The sequence below is a fragment of the Netta rufina genome, assembly GCF_964035555.1.
Source record: "Netta rufina genome assembly, chromosome: 1".
Classification (NCBI taxonomy): Eukaryota; Metazoa; Chordata; class Aves; order Anseriformes; family Anatidae; genus Netta; species Netta rufina.
The window spans coordinates 151,577,317-151,604,389 of NC_140123.1; the positions used below are offsets into that span (position 1 = coordinate 151,577,317).

General features: G+C 40.8%; 1 protein-coding gene across 1 annotated transcript; it reads left to right on the plus strand.

Moving 5' to 3' along the window:
- Positions 1-25,770, plus strand: ISX (intestine specific homeobox; the record flags this gene model as incomplete). Its single annotated transcript, XM_084282117.1, has 5 exons — positions 1-169; positions 6,947-7,189; positions 20,244-20,395; positions 24,737-24,853; positions 25,525-25,770. 5 exons carry the CDS (start codon positions 1-3, stop codon positions 25,768-25,770), a joined length of 927 nt encoding a protein of 308 aa, XP_084138243.1.
- Positions 25,771-27,073: the final 1,303 nt, after the last annotated feature.

The following is a 27,073-nucleotide window of genomic DNA, read 5'->3' on the forward strand; positions in this document are numbered from 1 at the left end:
ATGGACCCCCGTGAATGCATCAGCCAGGGGAAGCCCAGCCTGTCATTTTCCATTGAGGAGATCTTAAAGAAACCTTCTGCCAGCACCACCCCAAGCAGTGAAATCAGGAACAGAATTAACTATGCTGAGACTTCTTTAGCCCTAAAAGCAGGATCACCACTTGCCTTTGGTAAGTACATCACATAATGAAAAACATTCTTTTCTTTTCTTTTCTTTTCTTTTCTTTTCTTTTCTTTTCTTTTCTTTTCTTTTCTTTTCTTTTCTTTTCTTTTCTTTTCTTTTCTTCTTTTTTTTCTTCTTTTTTTTTTTTTTTCTCTCTTTTTAAAACTCTACAGCTAAATTTTGATAAGGTAGATTTTTTATTCTTAAATTTTTCAGGAATTTTGGATTTCTGTAGTCAAGCACAAATTACTCATTATATACTCAGAAATAATCTTTTAAAATTAATTTCCTATTAGCCTCATGGTAGATTGTGTTCTGCTGCCAGCCTTTGGTAGGATTTTGTACAATATGAAGTCCTGGTGTTATTGGAGAGATGTGTATGCAACCTCAGTAGTCATTGCAGGTAGCTCTCTTCAGTAACAGCGAGTTCTTATTGTAAACAAATACAATATCCTTTATATTTCCCATTAAAAAGCAACGGTTCTGTTATTAAAAGAGAAAAAAAAAATAGGGGGAAAAAAAAAAAAGAAGAATCACCTGTCACAAGGAAAGATGGGCATTCAAACACAGGAAGCTGACCTAAAACTGCTGCAGCTTAATGAAGTTGTTGGAGTTTCGTTTATACCAGGTGAAACTGCCTTGTGTTCTGGAATTACAGCCAAATAAGTATCATTTTCTGATAAATCTGACCACTCATCCTCAAGCAAGAGAAATGGTCTGTAAGAGTCTGTAGCTGCGAAGTTTTAGAACTCAATCACTGGAACAAGACATGAGAAAGCATCTGTGTTTAATCATTTCTGCTTATCATCAGGGACGCTAGGTTCTTTCATGTACTAAATAAAGCCAACTTGTAGAGAGCTAACATAATTTTGACTATAGCAAACCAACCAGTGCATTAACCTTTTTGACTTCAGTTTCCTCAGTTTAGTTACTTCAGCCGTAATTGAACTTTTACCCCTTCTGAAACTATTTTTTTTTTCCTTAACAAAGATCAACAACAAACATATTCTGGATTTAGTATTTATTTTTCTTTTTTAATTTACATCTTCCATGAAACAGAGATGTTTTATATAACCAGATACATTCAATTACTGAAAAATGACCAGGAGCTTTGACAGAAGACTTTCACTCACTAGACAAAGCTTATTGCTATACTTTGCAATACATAGAGATCCCTCATGGGTCATCACTCCATTCCCCCAAAAACTGGATGAACCAGTAGTAAGGGACGGAGTATTTTTCTAAAGACCTGATGTTTCAAGTAGCCACTGCTTATTTGCATTGTTTCAGCTCCAAACAGGATCCTGATCTAGACTGGAAAGCAAAGAAGATCTAAATAAGAAAGGAAACTACAAAAAAAATGAACTCGTGGTTGGTTACAGTAGTTGGTCTAGAGGTCAGTCCCACTACTGCTTCTTCAATCATCCTTTGCACAGGATTTGCACTTTCTTGTTCCCCCAGAACACAGGGTGACCTCACCCTGTACAGCAGTTTTTTCCTGACCATGGGGCAGAGCAAACCCACAACACATCTCACAGCCTGGGAGCCCCAGCCACTGGGGCTGAATATAATAGCTAACTTTGAAATAGTACCTGCAGCTTTCCACAGAAACCTGCACATGAGGGAATGGGATAGAGTTCTACTGTATTTTCTCAGAACCACAGAATAGTTAAGGTTGAATGGGACCTCTCAAGGTCAACAGCTCAAAGAAGGGATGAGTTCAAAGACAGACAAGTTTGCTGAAAACCACAGTTAGTGTTGTTGCTTAGCTGTTTCATGACTAGTACTGCTGGAGGGGTGCAGCCCCTAAATGTCTGCTAAATCTGCCAGTGCAGATCAGACCTTAACAGCATCAGATCCAGGCTATGTTTTAAATACATTCCTGAAACATAGAACATAGTAATTTGTAGGAGTGGACAGGGATATAGCTGATGCTGGTGAGAGCGTAATGGATCTCATGCTGATGGAGCCCAGGTGCCAGGTTGCCTAGTGGGGGGAAATGGTGGCATGTGCTCTGTGCGAGTGAGATTTAGTGAACTGAAAGTCCTTTCCATAGGGCCCATGGCCATCATTTCGTGCCACTGGATCCAAAGTGAGACATGTAACACCATGGAAAAGAGAGTCAGTGTTCTTCATAGCATGGACCACAAAAATGTATATTAACAACATGAGACTCTTCTCTGGGAATGGAAAAGCACAGCAGAGACAGGGTTTTTTTTTTTAATATAATTCTGTTTCATGATCAGTATGTTGAAGATAGCCAGCTCTGTTTCAATGTGCATGTCAGCTAAACATGCCACTCGAAACACAAGGTCTGACAAAACCATATGCAGGACATGGTGAGTTCCTGGGACTGCATTGCTGTACTGCCAAGGCAGTCTCACCACAAACTGCTCCACCTGAGAATGCAGTCAGTTTTCCACCTTGAAAGCAATGCAAGCAGAACAACTAGGCTTTGTCTTTGACTTCACTTCATCATCCAGCCAGAGAGATATAGTAGCTGTAACAAGAGAATAGTGACCCTTCTCTCCCCTGCTAGGAAGCAAGTCTGGAGTAATTTACTTAAGGCAATGTGAAATGTTAACTAATGAAAATAGCATATACGCATGGAGATTCACTTGTCAGTAGAACTGGGAAGACATAGGAAAGCTGTAGAGATATTTCAAAATGTTGTTTCATATTGCTTTTGAAATTGATCAATAATTTAAAATAAAAATTTAAAAAAAAAAAAAAAAGAAGAAGAAAAAAAAAAAAGAAAGAAAGAAAGAAAGAAAATGAAGCTTTTTTACTGTTGGTTTCTGACTAGCTCCATAGATTTACCCAAGCTAATTACTCTTTACTTTCCCATCAGAATTGCCAGTTTTTGCAGATAAGGTTTATTTCAAAACTGCAATACCCTATGCAGTACATCTTGGGATAATTGCTGTATTTCATCAAAGTCATTCAACTTTATGCCATATAACACTGACATTAAACAAATTGTGTAAATAGTGAGCTATATCTAATTTGACTCAGTTCTGGCCAAGGTCAGGGCACTGAAATGAGCAAGGGAACTTTTTGGAAATTCCAGGATGGGATACAAATCCAGCTGCTTTCCCAGGACAGCTCAGCAGCAGCAAAGAAGGAAGTACTGAGGGTCAGGGCCAAGTCATATCTTACTACAGATTTTAAGAACATTTTCCACCTCCTATATGTTATGTATCTGAGCTATGCTATGATCCACAAGAGCAAGAACTGAGCCATACACATATCAGTGGCTCCATGAAGTAGATACCTAGGCCAGAAACAATCATCCAGGTGGTCTGCTGATCTAGGCAGCCTAGGGACCAAGATCACGCTTGTCCTTAAGTCTAAATGTAGCCACTAAGTGTTAAGAAGATGGGTGGAACCAGGAGATTCAGAATGTCAGAAACGAGGACATAGAGCTTACCCTGGAGTCTTTTTCCAAGGCAACCCAAGGGCACTAGGTCAGATAACCTTCATAAATTGCTTCCAACCTAAATTATTATGCAATTCTTTGACAAAAAAGAATGTGATGTACAAGTGTTAGCCACTCATAGAAAGATGGAATAGGAGTCAATCACATATAAGATCTCTGTACCTGATTCCTAAGGTTTTTGTAAGGGTGTCTCCAAAGGGGTTTGGAATAAAGATTGTAGTCTTCCTACAAACCCAGTTGTAATATTAGGCATTTGTAAGTTTACTATACAAAAACAACTTACAAAATGACCTGGAACAGCAGCTGTTGATCTGAAGTCTACTGAAAGTTTTGAATTTTTGTGACACTCCTACCAAGTTAAAAAAAGAACATGGAAAAAGACATTTTAGTATTCAGCCTATGTTTCTCCCCTCTTATTTTTGTCACAATGCCTAGAAAGAGTAACTGTGGCCTTTGAAAGGAACACAAATAAGCATGCCCAACAAGTGCTGGTCTCCTTCTTGGTGCCAACACCTTCACTTTAAACAGAGAAGACTTGCAGCCTATTTTAGAAAAAGGGCCAGTACATTAAACGAGTCACTAATCTGTTAAGTGAATTGGTCCTTTCTCTAAAATCCCTTGGAACCTGATTTCAATGTGCTTGAAAGTACAGCTGAAATAATTGTTCATTACTCCCCCAGTTTCTGTTAGTGAGGTTCCACCAACAGGAAGCCCTTTGTCAAGGCAAAGAGAGCTTGGGATGAGGATGTTACACCTGGGAAATTAATAGTAAAAGCAGTAACAGATACAGTAATTATGTTATTACGTCTGCATTATGCCCTGTTGTGTTAAGGATATGCAAATTAGTCTGAATTTAACTGTGGCTTCACACACAAGTGTCAATATGGTAATTGTTTACTTCACTGCTAGCAACACTCCACCCCCATTTGTTGCAAAAGAGGAAACAAATGAAGGAATATAACTGAATAGGTACCACCTGGCTAATATCAACAATTCACCCCACATAACAAGGAAAAACAGACCACCGAAGAAAAAAAAAATTAAATAAATAGATAAATAAATAAATAAATAAATAGAAGTGTACGAGCAAGAGAAAAACAGTGCAATAAAAAGCTGCTTGCACATCTCAGTGACAGACTCTTCCTTGCTCAGAGCCTTAGTAAGGCCCTAAAATCATATGCTTGAGGTCTGCAACAGGTCTGTCTCTCTCCAGTGACTACACAAAGAGGCTTAAATGGAGCTTAGAGCATCTGAAATAACTTCCTGTTTCCAAAAAGAAATCTTGTAATCTTCCCTGACATTTTCCATCCTTTCCTATACAGCTGAAAGTCAAAATAAAAAGACCATTTTGGGCCACAAGTCAAAGTAATTTCTGTGCATAGTAACAGTATGCACGGTAACAAATATCTCATGTCGAGCCAGGCTGAAATGTCATCACCATCCCCACAACAAACAGGAATGAAGAAAACTGCATTCCCTGGGGGCAATCTTACCCCATGCCAATTAATAAATATTTTTCAGAGGTCTCTGCTGGAGCCATATGAATGTGCAATGAAAAATGCTAGCTAGCCTAGATAGCTGCCACTTCAGCTTCTCCATAAGGTTTATATCACTATAATTTGCTTCCTTGATCTCAAACAACACACTCTCCCACTCTTTTCTACCAGTTCATGCAGACATTGGTATTCTCCCATCCATCTATGACAAATTTCCATTGGATTCCCATGGGACAGTGGATTCCCTCCTTGTTTTCTTTTCTTCAGCCTGTAATAATGTTATCCATGTCCATAAGTAAATTGTGCTCATCACTGGGGTATGCAAGTATCTCGGGGAAGCACTTGTATAAAAAAAGTTGTATATGAAGGATGAAGACATGAAAAAAAATTCTATAACTTAGAAAATGCCAATGTCATTCTGAAGAAGGTTTAGTGACTGCCCCTAAAAACACCTTGCTCAGGTACCCTTGTCTTCATTACTGCAGGATATAATTGCTGTTATTTCTGTCCATATTCATCTTCACAGCATCCCATCTAGAAAGGGAGTACAGCTAGTCCTTAATTTAAGGATGGGAGATTGAGATAGAAATCCCGGGCTAAGAACCCACACTAACATCCTCCAAGTTCTTGAGCAAATCATTTAACTCCATGTCCAAGTTAGGGGCCAGTTCCAGGTCTGCCCTCTTCTTTATCCCATGAATGTTGTTTGAAACCCTACACGTTTTCTTACCAGAAAACGCAAAATGAATTGATCCTAAACAAATTAAATGAGTTCTATTTTGCACAATATGCTTCAAACACAGAGGTGGAAATCATACCATGTTCTTAAAGTTAGCACGGCTGGATGCAGGCAGTTGTATTTAGAAGTTTCCCAAAAGATTTGTGATAAATTGAAAAGATAACATTTAAATAATCATTCCTCATTGACATGAACTTTTGGCTGATTTCCAGAGCTCTTGTAACTGTATTTTCTTCATGTCAGTGTAATCCCTCTGTACAAATCCTATTGTGTGGGCTTTTACTGAGGGCAGAATTGGGCACTTTTTCTCCAGATGTTATAATTATCATTGCTCCAAGGCTGGCTAGAAATAGAACTTATTATTTGTTCAGAAAATAAAATTTCTCTAAAAAGTTAGACACTTTGCCAATGCTATATCCCACACCAGAAGTAAAATAGGTATTAAAAATGGAGTTTATACCAGTACAATCTGTTGAGTGTCACAGCTGTTATCTGGATATGAGAGGAGAGAGAGGAGAGGGGAATAGCCCTAGGTGCTGCAAACCCCAGAGCCTAGATGTGGGTGACTGCTCAGGAGCGAAGTCCATTAATAGTTTAATGTTCTTTGGTGTAAATAACAGACAAATCCGTGCTGTAACATTAGCTTCACTCTGGTGCTATCTATGGTGAAAGTCTATTTTGCTTATGTGTTGCCTCTTACTCTACCTTTCCAAGCAAAGAAATCCAAGGAGAAAAACTAGAGCAAATTCTAGGTTTGCTCATTAAAGCAGCACAGACCCAAATCTCTTGTTTCTTGGTTATATCTGCTTACTTCTACACTCCCATTCTGAAAATTTCCCACAAGTATCATCCAAAGTTATAAGGTGGAACGAAGCAGAGAGAAGTTTAGATTTTGGGGGGCAAGCTTACTAGGATCATGCCCCTGCAACATAGGGGTCATCCTGGCAATGATGCACAACACAGAAAGATAAAGGCCATTTTAACTATGATCAGGTTAGAATGGTAAACTATCTAGACCACACTCATGTTTCTGTTCTTTTCACACATACTGGAATGTGCACCTAATAACAGTAGCTTTACCACAGCTTTCTTGTGCTGTGTCCTTCACAGATTCCATCAGCAGGGGTCAACTGGAGAATGACTTACCTTCGGATAAAATGCTTCTCCCTGCCATGTGTACTACACCCATGACCAGAGCAAAGAAAATTCAGGGAGCCCACTGCAGGAGACTTACTGACAGCCCAGCTTCCCTCTTGGGTGAGGAAACAGGCCGTGAACACCTGGAAGGCAAAAGAAAACACGATGAAGAGGAAGATCAGCTATGTGATTTCCCAGTGGACCATCCGCTTCATGGTGAGCACCTCTAGATTCAGACTTTCTCCCAGAATGCTCCAAACCACAGCTGGTATCTTACATGGCACTACGTGGCAATACATAACAGCAGACATCACAAGTATTTCTTGTTAAGCTCTTGCTTGAGTCAGGGGGATGATTCTTCAGTCTCGTCATTGAAACCATGGAGACCCACCCTCTGAGCTAAGCTCAGGCTTGTAAATCCTACCAGTTTTAATGACAGGGACTAATTTGGGTGTTTATTGCCGTCCTTCTTTGGGTGGCAATCTACGGAGCTAGCAGGAAATGGGCATTGCACAATGTGAGGAGCAAGGCTGCTGAACATGCCACATCAGCTTAACATGCTGTATACACCTTGGACCCACGGCACGGGTGGTGAAGAGGTCATCACCATGCACACAGGCAAACTGTTGATATGCAATAGCTCTGGCATGTAGGATGTGACAAGTGCCGCTTTAAGTTCTTTGAGTTTCTGGAGAGGTTAATATGGACAGTAATACTACACTTCAGAAAGCAGGTGCTTGGTAGCAGTAGTAAGATCTTTGCTGCATGGTTTGTTATGATTCAATCCTTTATGAAAAGGGAAAAGAAAAAAAAAAAAAGGAAAAAACAGCACAGTGCAATTTCAATGAAGGCCGCTGAAGGCTCCTTGTGGGTCTGTGTGACTGCAAATACATGTGGCTTCACTGACATCCACACATCTTCCTCAGCCCATACTCTGCAAGTTGGCAGAGGAAATATGTCTCTCTGTGAAATACATCTGAAAGAAAAGCCTTGCTCCTGCAGCTGCTGCTTTGGTATACATGAGTCTTGTGACAAGCTGCTGTCACCTCCTCCTCCACAAGACAAAGCCTGTCTTGATGCAGAGAGAAGCATCGTAAGACAACCAGATATTTTAGCCTACTTCTGGCCTGTAAGCTGCAGGAAGCTGATGGCAGCAGGGCAAAATCATGTGTTGCATCCTCAAGGTAGAGCCAGGGCAGCATGTCTCTGCCACACAGAACTGCCTGAGAGTGTTAACAAGAAGTGCATTTCATGAGGGAGGGAGTTCCCAGCCATGGGGAGGCCACTTTCCCAGGGTGACAGAGGGGGAAGGCAGGTGTCCTGACTCAGCACTTAGCTTCAATGACTGGCGCAGTGGTTGGTACCAGCCTCATCAGCAAAACAGGGGGAAAGCACGTAATTACCTGCATAAAACTGAGCTGAGCTGAACAGGCCCTTTCAATGACAACTTGTATTTTAAAGGCATTTTAAACAAAATCCCTCTGTTCTCTGGAGGCAGTGGGGTTTTGAAACCAAGCAGAGGTTTAATGATCTGCCGTTTTCTAGGCTCCTGGTTCCCACAGTTGCTGAGGCTTTGATAGAAACTGGCTGAAGGAGAGGGAGGATCTGAAAACACTGGATTGGCATTTTCCCCACAGTGCACAAACAATGATGTTTCAAATTCTGTGCACACACTGTGTCATTCTTAGCAGAGAGCTGAAGCCCTGGGTTTAAAATACTTTGCAGCATCATAAGCTCCAGCCGCGGTCCTCCACTTCGTGTTAGAGGAGAAGAGCAGGTGGCTCCTTTTCTCCTGCCTCTGGCTGAGGCTGGAGTCACCTTTTGCAGATATAGTCAGCAGCAGTGCCTCCAGGAGAGGCGGGATGACACCATCCCCTGCAGCAGTCTATAATCTTTACAGCTTGAGCTAATAGCAAATGAACTTCTCTTACCATGCCTAGCAACTCTGTGCCTCAGGCATACTTTTGGCACAGTAGCTATGGGATAGTTACTTGTCCTCTAAGAAAGTATCTTGGTGGTGCCAAACACCCACAGCATATACCACAAAGGTGTCCTCAAGGTCTCCCTTGTGCTCACACTGAGTATGCCTACAAGTGCCCAGGGGAACAGCACCAGCCTCAGCAGTGAGAGAAAATTCTGACATGGAAGACATCAGTCCCTCACCCTTCTATCTAGATAAAGCATGTACACAATTTGTGACAGAGGGCACTAGGCTCTGGGTAAGCATACACGTGTACAGTTATCAGGGAGCAAAAGAAATCAAGTGAAGAAAACAAGAAGAAATAATATCTCTTTGGAAAGAGGAAAGCTGGTGTTTGGTGCTTTTTGGATAGGAGGTGAAACATGAGGAGGAGGTCATGACAATATGCCCTTCATGGGCAAGAGGTTCAAGATAGCAAGAGAACCCCAACTGTGAACCGTGAGTGTGGATTTGGTGCATACTTCCAGGCAAGCCTGCAATGGAAACATTGCAGTGTTCCTAAAAACTTGTTTTTCCCACAAGATGGCTTCTGCAACTAAGTGGTTTAGAAACACAGGGTCATTTAAACTAAATAGATTTATGCCCTTATCACAACCTACTTACAGGAAGCAATGCCTCTTGCACTTTGAACTTAGAGGCTGCATTGTAAGCAAAAATAAAAAAGAGAAAAACCCTCATATGCTAGAGATATGCTTGTGGTGCTAAACTCCCATTTGAATTTGGAAGCCTTCACTCTGCATGTGAACGTTTTCACCCATGACTTGCTGTGTGAGAAGCTCAGCAGAACTTTTCTGGAAAGCCTTGCTCTCAGAAGCAGCACTGGTAAACCCAATTCAGAAGGAGATCAGACTGAGAGAAGCCTTGCTTTGAAGCTGTGGTTACTGATTCTGCTTCGGGCAGCTCTCTATGAAATGACTGATCAGTGCCATTTTGCTATGTGTAACCACCACCACTGCCACTGTCTTCAAAACTCAAGCACAAACAGGGCAAACTGTGGCCATCAGTCAGCATCTCAGCAAATGCCTGAGTTAAATACTGAGCCCCCACTTTCCTTTTAGTTCCTTCTCTCTGCTCTGTGTGAAACCCTTGAGGCTTAACCAGTTCACCATGGCCGATCACCAAAGCCTGAGAGAAGGACGTGTCCCATGCTGGCCAGACCTGTTGCAGCTCCTGCTGGAGACTACCAAGTCCAGGATCCTAGTTCATATAGTCATGGGCAATTATTTTACATGTGCCGGGTCTGACTGTATACATATCTCTGTCTGTGTCTGCCCTAACCTTTTACTTCCAAAGGCATTGGATGAGTGTGCCCAGCAATGCAATTATTTCATTGGTCCAGCCAGGGAGCAGTCAGTACATTGGTGAAACCAGATAACATCATCAGCTTAATATACTGTCAGATGCCCAGTCTTCTGGGACTTCTTCTCTGGGCAATAATTCAAGTACAAGGTAGATCAGGCTTCCACAAAAGGGGCTTGCTCCTAATCTCACTGGGAACTGGGGGTTTCAGGGCCTGGGAACAACTGCACAATGCTATTTCCTGCAGCTCATATCTTCATTATTCACTGTAGAGGAGTGTGCCATAGTGAGTCAACGTCACTCACATATTTCTATAGCAGAAATCCTCTGCTCGTTGCTGACTGGGGTCTTTTTACCACTCTTATAGTTTTATTATTATGATAATATCTTTGATCCCAAAGCATATTGACAAATTCTGTTGTCAATTATCATAAAGACAATGGAAAATATGGAGATGAGCCCAGTCCTGGAGAACTTCCAGTATAAGTCATGTCTCTTCTGCATTGATGCCAGTTGCAGGCATCTTTAGCTTAGTGTTTATGTTTTCTCTGAAGCCATAAATTCATTTGTTCTGTTCATTTGCGGATGATATGGTCAAATCCATGTACCCCTGTGAAATGGCATGGTTTATCACTTGCAGAACAGTCTTTTCCCCAATATGCTTATTTAATGCATTTATAAAGCACCCAAGAGACAATGAAGCACTGTATAATCACAATTCCAGATAAATATCGGCTGCCCAGAATACACCAATGGGACGGAGAAAAAGGGCAAAAGCATCCCATTGTCCTGAACAACAAAAGGAAGCAATTCTAAATGAAAAGGAAAAAAGGGGGGGGGGAGGGAATAAATGCCTATATACAAAATTCTGCTGCCATCGGCTGTCTTACCAGTCTTCTGTTTGTTAGTGTGAATAGTCCCTGCAGTCCTGTGTCTCTGAAGTACAGTATTCCTATACACACTGAGAAATGCAGCGAACCATTGACCTTGATTTGGTGGGTTTACCTGAAGCATTGTTGAAGGCTAGTTCTTTGTTTTTCTCCCTCTTTTAAGACTGACTGTTTTTAATCACACCCTGGATATTAAATGAAAGGCATTAACCCTGAATTTTTTACTCTTGCCTTCAGACTACGTTCACACAGTAGTCTGACTGATACAAGTAAGCGCTGAAGCAAGAAAAGGTTGGCAGTTGAGGACTATCATAAATTCTATTTGTGCTTTTTTGTTTATTTGTTTTGGTTTTGGTTTGGTTTGGTTTGGTTTGGTTGTTTGTTTGGTTGGTTAAAGCAAGTATTAGCATGCAATGCTTTTCTCCAACAGCTCATTCCTTCCAAGGAATTTTAGACCCAAAGGGTATATTACACAGGAGCCAGAGGTTAATTTGTTCCTGCTAGTCAAATCTATGTAATGAGACCACTTGTAAAGTTGATGGCACATCTTGATAAGTTTACTTCAAAGGTCTTACAAGTACTTATTGACTTCTCTGGAATTGTCTGAGAACTTTTCATTACATCTCCAGGATCCAGTGCTTTTAATTACTGTTCATTAAAATTGATGGCAAGACTTTTACTTACTGTATTAACAAATGCTTTATGCTGAAATTAGAAACATCAGAGACTATGTACTAAAATAATGATGGAATTATATTTTATCGGAGGGAGAGCAGACTCTGAGGCTGGGATGTAAACAAGCATGCCTGATTCATGTCTAGAGGTTTGTAGGTACAAGTAATCACAAAGAGCTGGAATAAAGCAGGGAAATGAAAAAAAAATAAATAAATAAATAAATAAATAAATAAAAGGCTGTCTGTGCAACCTGTAATAAGCTCAGCTTTCTGACAAAGGTGATTGACCAGAGAGTGTGGGGAGAGCAATGGGGAACCTGTATTTCGCAGTGAAAACCATTATTGGATTAGTCAGGTCACTGCTTTCTCATTGTTCACTGATTGTGAGCATCTTTAATGTGAATTTTGGCAATGGCAGAGCAATCTCAGAAAGTATGTTTTAAAGCTGAGATGTAGGTGAGTGGGGAAACGCACATATATACCTATCCGAAATTCACTTTGACCTGAAGGAGTTCGTGAACATGGAGGTCATTTAGCCTGGGAACAGAACTGATACCAGGTGGTGGAAAATACCACACACCCCTGTCAGTTGGGGTCCCTCAAACCATGGTCTGTGTGCTCCCTCCAGAGTTTTCACAGACCACTGTCTGTGCCAGACTTATGCACAACAGGGCAGCATCATTTGTAAACACCATCGCCTCTTTGCTGGTGATTGAGAAGGGTTATATTCACTGGGGACTCAGGCTGATGGTGAGCACCATCCTCTAACAAACTGCCCATGTGAACTGTTTCACGTGTGCCATCTGCTCCCTGCCAGCTCCTCTGAAAAACAAGAAATTCCCACAGCCACCACTGTACAGCTTGCTTAAACAGGTTTCTGGCCTAGCATTTTTAGCATTCTAACCCACACTGCCTAAGTCTGCACCTCTCTGCGTTTCAGCCTTGCTATCAGGTGATTAGGCACTGTACTCTGCGCCAGGGTGGACACAGCTCTTCATCAAAGAGTTGCGGACTGAGGAGAAGTTGAGCCTTTAACAGTTTGAGTCCTGCTGCTCTACCTTGACTTCTGCTATGCCTCAGTGGCCAGCAGCTGGATGCTAAATGCTACATTTCACTAGCAGGAGGCCCTATGTGGAACACATTGTACATGTACAATTCAGATCAGTCTCACTGGCTATGTCAGACCCTCTTGAAAGTGGCTGAAAAAAAAATATTTTAATAAAGATTAGCCATGCTGCCATACTCCCACGTAAATAATGCAGCACAAGCTCTTTTAAAAGCCATGAGCCACCTCTTTAAGTAGGAGAGGGACTGCCACAGGCACATCTCTGTACACAGACAAGCACATTTTGTCCTGATGCCATCAGCATGCTGTAATAGCTCTTTTATAGAGTTGCAATTGTTTTTTGCTATGGGCTTGACCATCATAAGCAGAATGTCACCAGAGAAGAACAATGCTCAGAAAAGTCACTGGAAGAAACCAGCTGGGAGACTCAAATATCTATAATTGGTTGAATCAAAAAGGAGAGAGTTACTTCTTTAAAAAGGCTAAAAGGAAAAAAACACAACCCAGCCAGATATAATGAGGATCATTGTCAAGGCTCCTGAGTTTCTCTCTGAGAAACAAATGGCACAGTCATCTTTGTTACACAGAAAAAAATATATTTTTGAGCATATGAAGCTAAAGCCACTGCTTGCTTATGTAAGTGCTTTCTCTCTTCTTGTCAAACAAGTAAAAAATCTTTGGATCTGGCCATCAGATACTGTGAGAGGGTGTCTGTCCAGAAATGACAAAGAGGATTGCAGAAAGATAAACTGATCCCACAAGTTTTACCTATCTAGATTATGTACTTCAAAGCAGAGATGTGTCAGCACTGACTTCCAGCCCTTCTCTTGGGGTTTTAGTTCCTTATCCCTCCAGTATATGCCCCTTGTATTGAGACTGAGTAGGCTTAATATTGTCTTGGCCTGCTAAGACAGGACCAAGTGCAAATCAGAGGTTCAATTGCAGCGTTGCAGAGATCTTCACAAAGTAGCATATATTTAGCTGGTTCAGGCACACAGGGCAGCTGAGGCACAGCAGCCCGAGGTGTAGGCTATTTGCCTGCTACAGCCCAGAATGAATTTGCCAAAGCGTAGTGTTGCTGCAGATACACAGCTTTTACTCAGCAAACTCAGGTACAAGTACTAGTCTTCAGTATTGGTTTGCTTGTACCTTTAATATCTTGCAGCTCCGTTATGGTAGGTGGTGAAAATAAGCTTAGCTAACATGGTATAAACAAGAGATCAGACTCGGTAAGCTATGAGTAGTATTAAAGCTTTAAATTGCCTCCTTTTTTTAAAGGGGGAGAGGGGGCGGCAGCATTGCTACACTTTGGTCCACATGGATATTTGATATTTGGAGATCAGAGATCACATAATACAGTATATTGGGTGGAACCTCTAGAGACCAGCTTGTCCAACCCCAACTCTAAACAGGATCACCTTAGATCAGGTTGCATAGGCTTTGTCCTGTCAAGTTCTGAATATCTCCAAGGCTGGAGACTTCTCAGTCTCTCCAGGACTGTGTTCCAGTATCAAACTACCTTCATGGTGAAAATATTTTTTTTCCTATTATCTAATCAGAATTTTATTTGCTGTAATTTGTACTCATTGTTTTCATCCCTTAACTGCACGCCTTTAAGAATAATCAGTATTTCAACAAAGTTCAAATGTTTCAACTTGCTCTAGGTCTGACCTAGTAACAAAGCCAGATCTGCAAAGGACAAATATGCCTGTTTCTGAATTTAAAGAAGTTATACTGCTTTATCAGTGTGAAGAATCTAGCCCTTCCAATGTCAACAATAAGGCAATGTATAGACAGCTGTATCTCTAAGAATCTGCAAATGCTGACATATCTAGCTGCCTGGTGTTTTCCGGCTTGGTTTCAGCAGTCAGCTAACCTGCAAATGACTTTCACAGAGCATAAAAGCACACTTGAATATCCCCAGCTTTTACATAGAAAATAGCTCAAGAAACTCAGACAGTCTTATTTCCCCAGAGACTCTACAGCCACGTTTGTAAAGCCAATGTTACACTTCCAACACTTTCTAGTCTTATATCTTCCACCCACATTCTTTATTAGACTGTAATTCTGAATGCTGTTGTTTGCTATGGGATCTCTAAGCTAAGGTCCCAAGGCAAAGGAAAGTATCAAAGCTACAGTCAGAGAAAGTTTCATCTTGCAAGGCAAAATGTTAACATACAGTCCCAGATTCTTTCTATTTTTCATAGTGTTTTGTGGGTTGGATTTTTTTTTTCTTTTTTGAAACAAAAATAGAATGACTGATTACTTATAGAAAAAATGCACTCTTCTAGATTTCCTACTGGCAAAATCCTTGATTAGGTCACAGGAGTCGATTTTGTTAGCAATTTAATTTCATTTCCAGTTGAAATCAAAGCCTGTCCTTCAGTCTCTACTGGCCCTGTACCTGACCTCATGTTATTTTATTTTGTTTAATCTGATGAGTTCCAACTTTGAAAGATCTGGTTTCAGTAGAAGTGGCACTTCTGAGTGCTGTGTAGATTCTTCCCTTACATAACAGTCTTATCTACAAAACAGCTCACCATGCCCTTTCAAGAAGGAAAAACGTGGAAGATGTAAGAACACACTGACAGCAAGTTTCTTTTGCCTGTCACCGAGCTATATGGGTCATTTTCATACAAAAGATGCTGAAAGGAGACACCAGAAACTCATGAGCCTATTTTCTCTTAAACTGTGTTGTCCAGTCCTGGACACCTTTGGGTGGGACAGATGATCTGGCAGATCTATTCCCAATCCCATCTATAGCATAATTTCTAATACTGTACATTTCAAAAAAGCAATGGGTCAGTCTTTCAGGTACCATAAGATGTCCCATCTGCACAAAGTTTCTTCTCACACTTACAGCAGCTGTGCATAGACTTTGTCTTCTCATTCTCATATATTCTTTGTATGGTAGTCTTTCTGGATCCTTCTAGACTCATGATCTTTACTACTGAGTTTGTCCTATACCTCACCTCTGTAGAGATAGTATTACATTGTTAGAGATGATTTCTTGAGTCAATGTAGGCTGATTAATTCAACAAACTCTGCACCAAGTGTCCTTCCAGCATCCAGAAATTCTTAAGCTGGTAGCCAAGTATAAATATTTACATCATCATGTCTGTCTATAGTTTGTATGAATCTGCTTTCTATGGAGAAGTCCTGTAGCTAGTATAGTCTGATAATGTAAACCATTCCTTTTTAGCTCAGGTAGTATTCTCTGATTTGGGCACTAAAAAGTCTTGCCTTTAGGTTTTATTCCATATTATACAGATGATGGTTGTCATGTTCTGTATTTACAGGCAAAAAATACTGATTACTGCTTGTTTGGTACCCACTGTGATGGGTTCTGACCCAGATGGCCTTTGGAATTCATTTCATTCCTATCACAGTCCACTTCACTCATCTTAATTCTAGAGAGTCTGGTCAACGCATGAGACAGAAGGGTTTATACCGGACCAAATCATTATTTGCTGTATTCTGATGGAATACTAAAAAATACTCTTTTTTTTTTCATCTGATGTGACATCTTAGATTTTGAAATGTAGACATTTTCTTTCTTTGCATAGTTGTGAAATTATATTTCAGTTCACTAATATAAAACGTTAAAAAAATACATGAGACTTTTTTTGCTTCTTCAGAAATCTTCTGGGAGGTAGTGTGGTCTGCTCTCTTTCTCCTGAAGGATTTCTGGTTGCTAGAAGTTACATAGACTGCCTTGACATACAAAATCTCGCAGGATATGAACCCTGCAAGCATCCCAGGTGTTTATGTACAGTTGGGACCAGAAGAACAAGGGGGTGGTGACAGTTGAGATTAGATTACTTCCTCCACTCTGTTAATGTTGGGGGTAGAGTGCAGCTTCTTCCAGCTTTGGGGAACGGTCTCCCACTCTGTCAAGAGGCAGGAGCTCAGCTCAGTGTTCAGTAAGATATGTGGGACATCACAGGACGCCTCCAATTTCTGAGACCATGAGCAAGGTCAGGGCAGAGTTCACTTGTCTGGATATGCTATGAATTGCCCTGTGAGAGAAATATAAATACCATATGTTGTAATGATACAAATATAGCAGAGATATTCATTACTGTATGACAGGACATGATGTACTTGACAAAATATCACCTTGGTACTCAATCTTACCTGTCTAAAATATCTCCCAGGAGGATATGGAGGCCAACCCCCACAGAGAGGTGTGAGGTAAAAATCTTCCAGACAAGAGACACTCTGAACTACGTTAGCGCTATCATATCCACAGGGGAAATAGTGCCTTGGGATTCATATTCTTAGTAATGATGGTCCATATTTCCCTTTTTAATCCATACAGCAATAAATGCCCCTTTTCTTATAGACATATTTTGTGAAGGTTTGAGTTGATGCAACTTTGTAATCAGAGCTTCAAGGAGAGGGTGCCCATTGCTATCTCCAGTATATATGCACAAAAATATTTCTCATTTCAAATCTTTGCCCCAGTGGTGTCAGCAAGATTCAATTTAAATGACATTTTTCCCTTGGGGCTGAAGCCAGGGCTGCAGTCTAACGAGTAGTACTTTGATAAGCCAGTGAAAAGTCTAATGATATGGATTTAACTCTGTTGGACATCAGCTTTATTAGGTTGTTCCTGAGATATGAGAGTATTGACAGTGTTTATGATAAATGACGCTTCTCAGTTACTCTTGCATGGCTGGTCTCCTTTTCAAAGTAGCTGAAGTGTTTAAAAAAGAGAAAATACTCACAACAGAATATATTAACTTACTGGTTCCCATATATTGTCTCCTAGACATCTTCCTACCAAATCAATGAACAGAATTTTTTATTCCTTATTTTCTGTGTCACCAGGGTCAAAATGAAGTTTCCATTACAGAATGAAAGATGTCATTTTCTGGTTGGGGCAGAGCCTAATTTATACCGATTAAGGTGCTTAGTTAGCTTTTTCACTGCTTTAGCCCCAACAAGGAATAGTTTATGCTAATACTACAGGTGGAAAAGGTGTAAAGTCCCTTTGAGGGATTAAGCTAATCATCTCTGGGTAACTGTTCCCATTAGGAACTGTATGCATCTATTTACGTGGTATGCATTGTAGCTGTCATCAGACCATGGAAGACCAAAAGCAATTATTCAAAAAGTTCATTTTCTTCAGCAACATGGTGTCAGTGCCAAATACTTCAGGAGAGATTTGGATTTTTATGCTCCTATAAGGCTGCAATTTTACAAGCTCAGTAGAAAAACAAACAAACAAAAATGTATCTTGGGGCATAACATTTTGTGCTGTTCATCCAATGTCATCTGGAAGATTTTCCGTTTGTGCATCAGAGAGGCTTCCAGCCTTGGGATGTGGCTAAAATCCATGTTTTGCAGATCAGTTGCCTTACAGTTTATTTCTGCCACTCCCTTCTCCTCCACTCTGCAAGACACCAACCCTTCAGCATCATTTCAGATCAACCCAGACCTTATTCTAATTTACACCAAGTGGCGTACATAGTGCATTATCTGAATAAAATACCTTAGTGTAGGAGGGCATTTTCAAATCAGTGTAGGTTCTGTTGGAAAAGTCTGTGTGGTCACACTGCAGCAGTTGAAGGAGTAGAACAGTCACAGAGTCCTCTCAGGAATTCACACCACCAAAGGTCCTGTGTATTTTAAGGCCTTATAGTCCTTAAGCACAAATGTGTTTAGAGATTCCCCACACCATAACAATGTAGTCTGGAGAATATTGTGACTTTTCTTCATAAGGTAGTATTTTTAGTGCAATTGTTACATGGCAGTGAAGCTGCTGACTATCTCTAAACACTGCTAAAGGAATAGTATAGAAAGAGAGTGGAGATCAGTTAGTCTGGGGTGGTTTACTTCTTTTCACAATGTTCACCCACTTTGGGTACTCTTTGATCTTACTGGCATCTGGGAGGAGTAAATTCATCAAAATCAATTCCAGAGGAATAAAATATAGAGGTAAGATCAGAATCAGACCAAGCAAATACACTTATATTTGTAACTTCTCATCTTATCTGTATTTGTGCACGTCTTTTGAAGATGACTCTTCTAATTCTCTTGTTCTCCATCCATGAATCACTCCAACATTCAAGATCAGGTTGGGTATAATGTAGGGGTGGAGCAACTGGCTTGGGTGAGGCAGCAGGGTGGAATAAGTGCAGTGTTGTCAAAGAATGTTATTGGGCAAGAAATAGCTGGAGATGTCTGGTGACAAGCTGACATGGGACAGTAGTTACTGCTGCCCTGGGGTGAGGAGAAATTGGGTTTGTTGATTGTAAGGTGGTTCACTCTCAAGAGGTCCAGCAGTGCTTTTCTGCTTGAAGCTAACAGTGATCTAAAAGCCACTGTATCACTCAGCTCAATCTCATAGAGTCAGTACCTATCCAAAAATAACTCAGATTCAACTTTTAAGGCAAGAATGAACAAGTTAATGCAAACAGAGCAAGAGAGCACAAGGAAACAATGAATAGGCCGCAGGCTTTGTAGTAAACCCAAGCAGCTTTGCAAGAAACACAAATCTGCTGAAGAACTGAGTTTACACCAACAAGGAGCTTGCTCTAAGTTGAAGAAGCAGACCTGACGCAGTTTGTCTATGGACAAAAGTTACTCCCTTTACTCGTTATTCCTCCACTGCTTAACAAGATTCACAGACTCCTGACTGTGGAAAAGTTCATGTTAAGTCTAAGGAAAATACAGATTTCAATTTTATTTAATAAATGGCTGCAGATGACTGTGGATATTCAAACCACTCTTCAGAACGTGTTATACCTCAGAGCCTGGGGAAAGCTTAGAAAAACCAGTATGGCAGGAAAAGATAGGCATGGAAAATTTATAAGCTGAAAGAAAAATGGTGATTTGTTACACTCATGAGAACGGCACCAAGACAAAACAAAGTATCCAGTCATTCATTGCCTTTACATTCAGGGTTTGTTCACAAATAGTTAATAATGGATTATAAATGAGCAGCAGATGTTGTGTGCATGTGACAGATGAGCAACAAAGGTCAAAGTTTCATCCAACGTTAATGGACGTTGATGACAAAACCATTGCAGGGTTAGTGTGGCTAAAATACATAATGTTTTGTGATTAAAATACATAGGTTTCTGTAGTTGCTCATATGTAATGAATCAGTGGAATTAGCATTGCAAATAGACACTGTTGACTCTCTACTTCAATGTTAAAGTCCACATTCACTGTTGGGTCAAGAGACAGTCACCTATTGTAAGTACACCTTTTGTAAGTACATCTCTAGAAGGAATTGGAGATGCCATCCCAGCTGCATAGAAATTTGCAGAAATTGCTGGATCTCTGAATTTCCTTGTGGTCCTGTGCCCATTTGCTATGAAATTCAGTGCACCTTTCCTTGTTTGCACAGTTGAGAGGAAAGGGAAACGGAGAATCCGGACAACATTCACAGCTGAACAGCTCCAGGAACTGGAGAAGATTTTCCAGGTAACTCACTACCCGGATATCCATATTCGCAATCAACTGGCAGCAAAGATTAACCTCCCAGAAGCCAGAGTTCAGGTATGTTCTGCCTCCAAAAGGCTAAACTCATTGCACCAATTCCTTATTCAGGATATGTTCATAATAGTTTATCCATGAATGACAATGCTAATGAAATATGTGATCTCTTCATTACCTTACAGAGGAGGCCAATATCATTATTCTCCTTTTACAACTAGGGGCAAAAAGTATTTGTCACCCAACTGGGATTAAACAAATGGGATTAAATAAATGGGATTAATCAAAAGGTTAACAGGTGCTCTAAGCATCTTAAATGTACAGCAAATAGGAGTTGCAGATGGTTATAAGCAACCTGTTGGACTCTGTAGCAACAGAATGGCCATTTATGAAAATATTTATTAATCATCTATCAACCTTTTATAGGACATTGTAATTCAGTGCAAACTCTCACCCACATCTCTCTTCTACAAGTTCACAAAAAAGTTAGAATAACTGTCCAAATGAAAATGTTTTGTTACTGTCCTGTAATTTGGTATTACGGACTATAAATGCCCTGGCTGTAATTTCAGTGCATGGAAACTAATCCTGTTTCCCCCAGCTATAATGTAGCCTTACTAACAGAGCTCAGAATTGACCCCATGTGTTCAATACAAATGAAAACTGCTACACTGAAATACACATACAACTGTGTATTGGAATTTGGTGTTGTTTATCAGACACTGCTGTGATGATTTATACAGTTCCTGTACTTGCCATAATGCCAGAGTTGTCAGTGTACTTCCATGTACATGGCCCACTCTAACAAAGTTCAACACTGATCAGTTTATTGACTATGACATGCCTGGGACTATTGACTAACTGTGGTGATATTGCTTCATAGTTAGGTGACAGGGAGAATTGGAGCAGCATAACTGTAATGTGCCCATTAGCAATATCAGTGCACCCGTATTGCATTTCCAATAGTATGGAGTGCAAGCTGGGCTACTAGTCAGACAGAACACCAAACCGCATGAAATAACAGGACTATCTTCTGTTTAAAAAATAATTTATAATCCGTAGGAAAAAAAAAAAATGGAAAAAGGGAAAGAAACGGAATTACCATGGGAAACATCAACCTGAGATGTGCAAGGAAGAAAAAACCCATCGTGTCTGAATTTCAGATGGCAAATTCCCTATCCAGACTGTTACACTTGACACAGAGGTTCTGCATTTGCCTCTGTATTGGCTGACAAAGGGAAACTGGTCACAGAACTAAAAATTAACAGTAACTTAGGTATTTTTGAAATCAGAGAACCATAGAACCAAAATCAGCTATAAGTCAAATAACCTCAGAGAGAGAATTTAACAACAAGAAAAGAAAAAGTGAGCATCTATTGGGGAAAATATGTGAGACATTTCACAACTGTGTGAAAAGCTCGTGTTCCCCAATTCAGAAATAAAGCTATGTTTCCTACAAGACAATTTAATTGGACAGATGGAATTACTCCTTGCATGTGTGCATGCGTACATCCAACACAAAATGAAGAATGCTGGATGAGTAAACATTAGAAACAGAAAGTTATAAAAAGAAGGAATAAGCGAAGCTAAAGTATACAGGCCAAATATGTGGTCAGATAAACAAAGGATCATCAGAAACTCGATAAAAGTACATTAAGAAGAAAAAAGTGAAAAATTTTATTGATCTGTTATTCTACAGAAATAGTGGGACAGTCAAGGAGAGTGCAGAAATGGCAGAGATGCTCAGTCATAATTTCTGCTCTGTCCTTGGAAATATGTCAGGTAAGGTGGCAGTATCACATGATGGTGATGAGACACTTTCTATCAGGACAATGTTGAGTAGCAGCTACAGACTGACGTTTTTAAATCCAGAATCTCAGTGACTTGCTTCTAGTAGTTCTTAAAAAGCTGTTTGAGACACACTTTGGATCATCAGTTTTGATATTCAATCAGTCCTGTAGCACAGTGGAAGTTCTGGGGATCTGGAAGAAAGTTAATGTTATGTTGATATTCGGAAGGGTAAAGAGAACAACCACATAATGACTGACCCGTGAGCCAAACACTGATTTCGGCAAAATGATGATAAAGCTTATATGAGTCCCTACTCATGAAGAATTAAAGGAACAGTAATATATTTAATTCTGATCAAAACTGGCTTATGGAAAAGAAGATGTTGTCAAATTCATCTTTTTTTTTTTTTGATAAATTATATTTTTGGCTGATAGAGGTAATAACACTGATGGGGTGTCACTGTAAGGACCTTGCCTTGGTCTTACACTCTTCTTGGATTAAGAATGTAGAGCAGATCAAGATGTCATGTTCTAGTACACAAGAAGCAAGATGTGCAGCAGGTGTTCAATTGCAAATGAGGACATATCAAAGGTGGCCTCTCATAGGAACCATTTACTGACACAGAGGTCAATGTGAACTGCATAATCAGTAAAATCTTTAATGATAGAGTTATGAAATAGTAAGAAGATAAAGGACTGGTAAATAAGGAAAAGGCTTGTTCTTTAGCGTGCCCTAGGTCATTGGTCATGTGTCTCCAACACAGGGACAATCACAGAGCAACAGACAGAAGCCATTCCTAGAACATGGGGAGCACCACCCTCCCTCTGTGCTGTTATAGCCCCTGTTTCTCCATACAACTTGCTGAGAACACTCCCTCTCCCTCATTCTGCTGCTGGCTAATGCTACTGCTGTGATGGGCAAATGAGTCTTTTGTGAAATCTCAGGCAAGATTAAGGAAGCAGTTGACCCTGGCTTTAGCACCATTGTGACTTTCATGAGCACCCATGGGAATGTTGTTCTTTGTCTCAGTGCCACAGCTCAGGAACACTAGAAAATTGAAGGTTACTAACATGCAGGAAAAAAAAAAAATGATATTAGTAGGTTGCTATCTGTGGTGGATGGAGCAGGGAGGAATATGATTAAATCCAAGTAAAGAGAAGTCAGGGTGCACGTTTAGAAATCATTCTGGGGAGGGAGGTTTTCTGAAGAACCAGCTGAGCAGAAAAGGCAGTTTAGGCTCTGAACACAGCTATGCCTATATTAAAAAATAAAAATCTATGAAGTGAAGACTTTATCCTACATGCAGACTCTGGAAGAAGCACTTAAAAGGTTGAATTTTTGGCTTTGGCACTCCCCTCTACCTTCAATCACTTAATAGATGATAAAGAGGACCCATTTCATGGTTTTGTTTCACTATATATCTACTACCTGGTAGAAAGGGAATGTTATAGCTCATACAGACTGAGCAGTTCTCAAACACACACAAACCCAGCAAAAAAGGTCTGTCCTTTCAGTAACCTCGGATACTTCTAACTACCAGCAATATAGCAGAGGTCTTCTGACATTCCCGTTACTTGCTGGGCAAGAGATGCAGAAATAATTGAGCTGTTCATTATTGTATTTAAAATGCATGTATATTTACAACGAGCAGCATATGGTTTTGATCCCTAACACCTTGTGTTCATCTGAATCTCTTGCCAAGAAAGAAATGTTTACATTCAAACAGCAAGTTCCAAAGCCAGCTAGTCTGCAATGGAAGGGGAATTCAACTTTCACAGCAATGCAACAAGATGTAGTCCTGTGGCTGCACAGTAAATACTTGCATGCCTCAGCCAGAAGCCAGACAAGTCAAACCAGCTGAAAGATGAAAGAAGCTCTCCCTTGAGAAAATTAGTTGTCAGTTGTCCAGTGCAAAAGAAATGGCAGATCACATAGAGTGCTGAATGACTCAGAAGTTGGCATCCCCATGGGTCTTTTGCTTAGGATCCTTACATGAATTTCAGAATGTTACAAGCTAAATACAAGAAGAACCCTGTTACTATAGCTCCATGGGTGACACACGTTTACTGCAGTCCAGCAAACATCTATGTGAGTCTTTTCCTGGTCTATTCATTTGAGAGCAGGGTGACAAAGTCCTGCCATGCAATAAGTGGCACCTCCTAAGGAAATCATAATGCCACATCTCTTGACTGCTGTGAAGCTTTGACCATGAAAGGATTTACTTTCCAAGGAGATCCCTGGAAGACTTGCTGCACACTGTCCTACTGTCTTTCCGTAAAGAGCGGAATGGACCTAGTCCATTACTACAGAAACAGGGCTCTGCTACAACATCAAGTGATATATAATTTTTGTAAAAAGTTTTGCGTGAAACAAAACCAAATGCTCAATAACAGCTGTGATTCTGTGAGAGAAAAGTGGCTGTTATGATTGTGCAGAGATCCCATGTGTTATGCAAAATGCAAAAGGTGTTGTGTCAAACCTCATGTTTTCCTTTAGGTTCAGCCTCTGGTTTTGGTGAGGTCATTTAATGAGCAGGAAAATTAATTGAATGTGAGCAGTTCCTTCTTTATCTGCTGCTCATTTCTGTGCCCTTTCATTTCTGCCTGTATCTAGATCTGGTTCCAGAACCAGCGAGCCAAGTGGAGGAAACATGAAAAATTTGGCAACTTTGGTGGCCTTCAGCATCTGACAGAAGTTGATTTCATTCCTGCTCCCAAGGCAGATATCGCAGTAAGTATTGGAGGCCATGTATAAAACCAGTGAGGGGGAGAAAGCTATCCTTCACCAGGTTACCTCTTCACATGGGACTATCCCAGTGAGGGAGGACTGGAAAGGACAAAATGGTGATATGATCAAGTTAAATCCCAACAAATATGGTCAAATAAAATTTATTTTTCTAAATATGTATTATTCCTAATATTATTCCTGTATATATGCCATGAGGGTGATTCTACCCTATTTTACTTCTAAATCATATGCTTGTAAATCATGTTTTGGATCAAAACATCTTAACCCCCTGCAACATCCTGAACAGGAAGAAATATGACATTTGTAACCACAAAGATGTATTTCTTTAGGCAGTCAAGATCTTTTTACAATGTCCAGCCTACTTAGAGTCATCAGGGCTTTTTGCCATTGCCCCATATCCTTGCTAAGCCCAGGGCAGTTAATCTAGGCTGGCACACAGGCTGTTTCCTTGACAGGAGTGCTTCCATAGCTAGAACAAAGCATATTTTGCCTTGCTGTCTGACTGACAGCACATCACTGGGTTTTAGGGAGTCTATTCTAAACTTTTCTTCTTAATTACTAAGCACCAGGGAAACAGCCAAGGTTGATTGCAAATTGTATCTAAGTAAAAGTCAGTATTGATTTACCTGAGACTTTGTTTTTGTTCTTGAAAGGCTTCTAGCTTGATGCCGAGAAAGCTCGCTGCTACTGTCCCTGCTGTGGGATACTACTCACCACTGCAAGGGCAACTGACATCTGCTTGGCTGCCCAGCATGCTCTCCTTCGTCCCTCACCACCTGGAGATGCTGCCATTCCCAAAACCATATTTACTTTTCAACGTCCTCCCCCCCTATGGCACCTACAGCACGCCTCTGCCTCACAAGTTGGAACAGAGCAGTATCTGTGCCAGCTCCACATAGAGGAGGATATGGAGGAGCAGGGGACTTGGGGTGCATGCCTTTATCACCCATGACTGTTTGCAGGGGGCAGGTGCTCTCCTCAAACAAGCATGCTGGGACGATGAATAGCCTGTGGCACGAGGTCAGCTTGCTGCATGAGTGCCACCACAAGAAGCTGCAGCCTACTAAACATGGGCGAGAGCCACCGTGGACGTGGAAGGAGATTCCTGTTGACCTAAGGAGCAGCATGCTGTGTAGAAACCAAACTGCTCATCCAAGCGCTTCTCCCTGGGAGGACAGTGCACCAAGCCGAGTGGTCCTGCAAAAAGGACTGGGGTTTTACTCAGCCCTGATAACACAGGATGACCCAAATGCACCAATGCCTTGCAGCAGGGAAGATGTCTATGATGAGTGCATAGGTTCATCCAAAATGGTTTTCCTCTGTATGTTTTGGTTTCTTTCCTTGGACATGCTGGTTGTCATGCTGGGAGGGGGGAAAAGAACATGTTTAGGTCAAAAATCAGATTTTTAAGATACTGTTTTTTTCCAAGGATTTGGTGAGAGAAGGGTGTGGGTTTGATTTGCTGGCTGTGTGTTTGAGTTGAATATATAAAGGGGTGCAAACACAGTTTGAGCTTACTTACGGCACTCTGAGAGGGGTAGCAGTGCTAAGCTCTGGATTTGGTACTGTGAGTCTCCGGGGGCAAAAGAGTTCTTCAGATGGTTAATTAAAATGCTTATGAGGAAGCCTCTCATTTTTTGACCCGAATTAAGAAAGCTCTAAAGCTACTTCAGAAACAATAACAAAAAAGAGACAGACTAACTGAGTTTAATCTACTAGATATAATAAGATGGTATGACCCCACGGTTTGGCTTAATTGTAGATCAATAATGAGGTTGACCTTCCCACTTACAAAATGTCTGTATGCCCTATTATTTACATAATATTCATCTCCTTCCAACATATGGCTGTTTTCCTCTGCTTGTTCAGGATCCAATCCTCCTTCTGCTGAGGTCTCCACTGGCTTTCACAGGAAACACTATTGGAAAGCGTTCCATACAGGGCTGCACCATCCTCTGTCTTGCAGCCAGAGTACACATTGCACACTGACAGGGAAAGCACACATTGCACACTGAGCAAAGCCATTAAAATGCGGTCTCCCTCCTAGACATATCACTTGCAAGGGTGGCCATTTGTGACAAAGTCCAAATTCAAAGCAAATCGTGACCCAAAGGCTTGCAGGGAAGGCTGTCCTGTGCACACGGGAGTGCAGGTAGGTTAATGACTCTGTATAGGTTGCTTATTTAAGAAATCCCTCTGGCC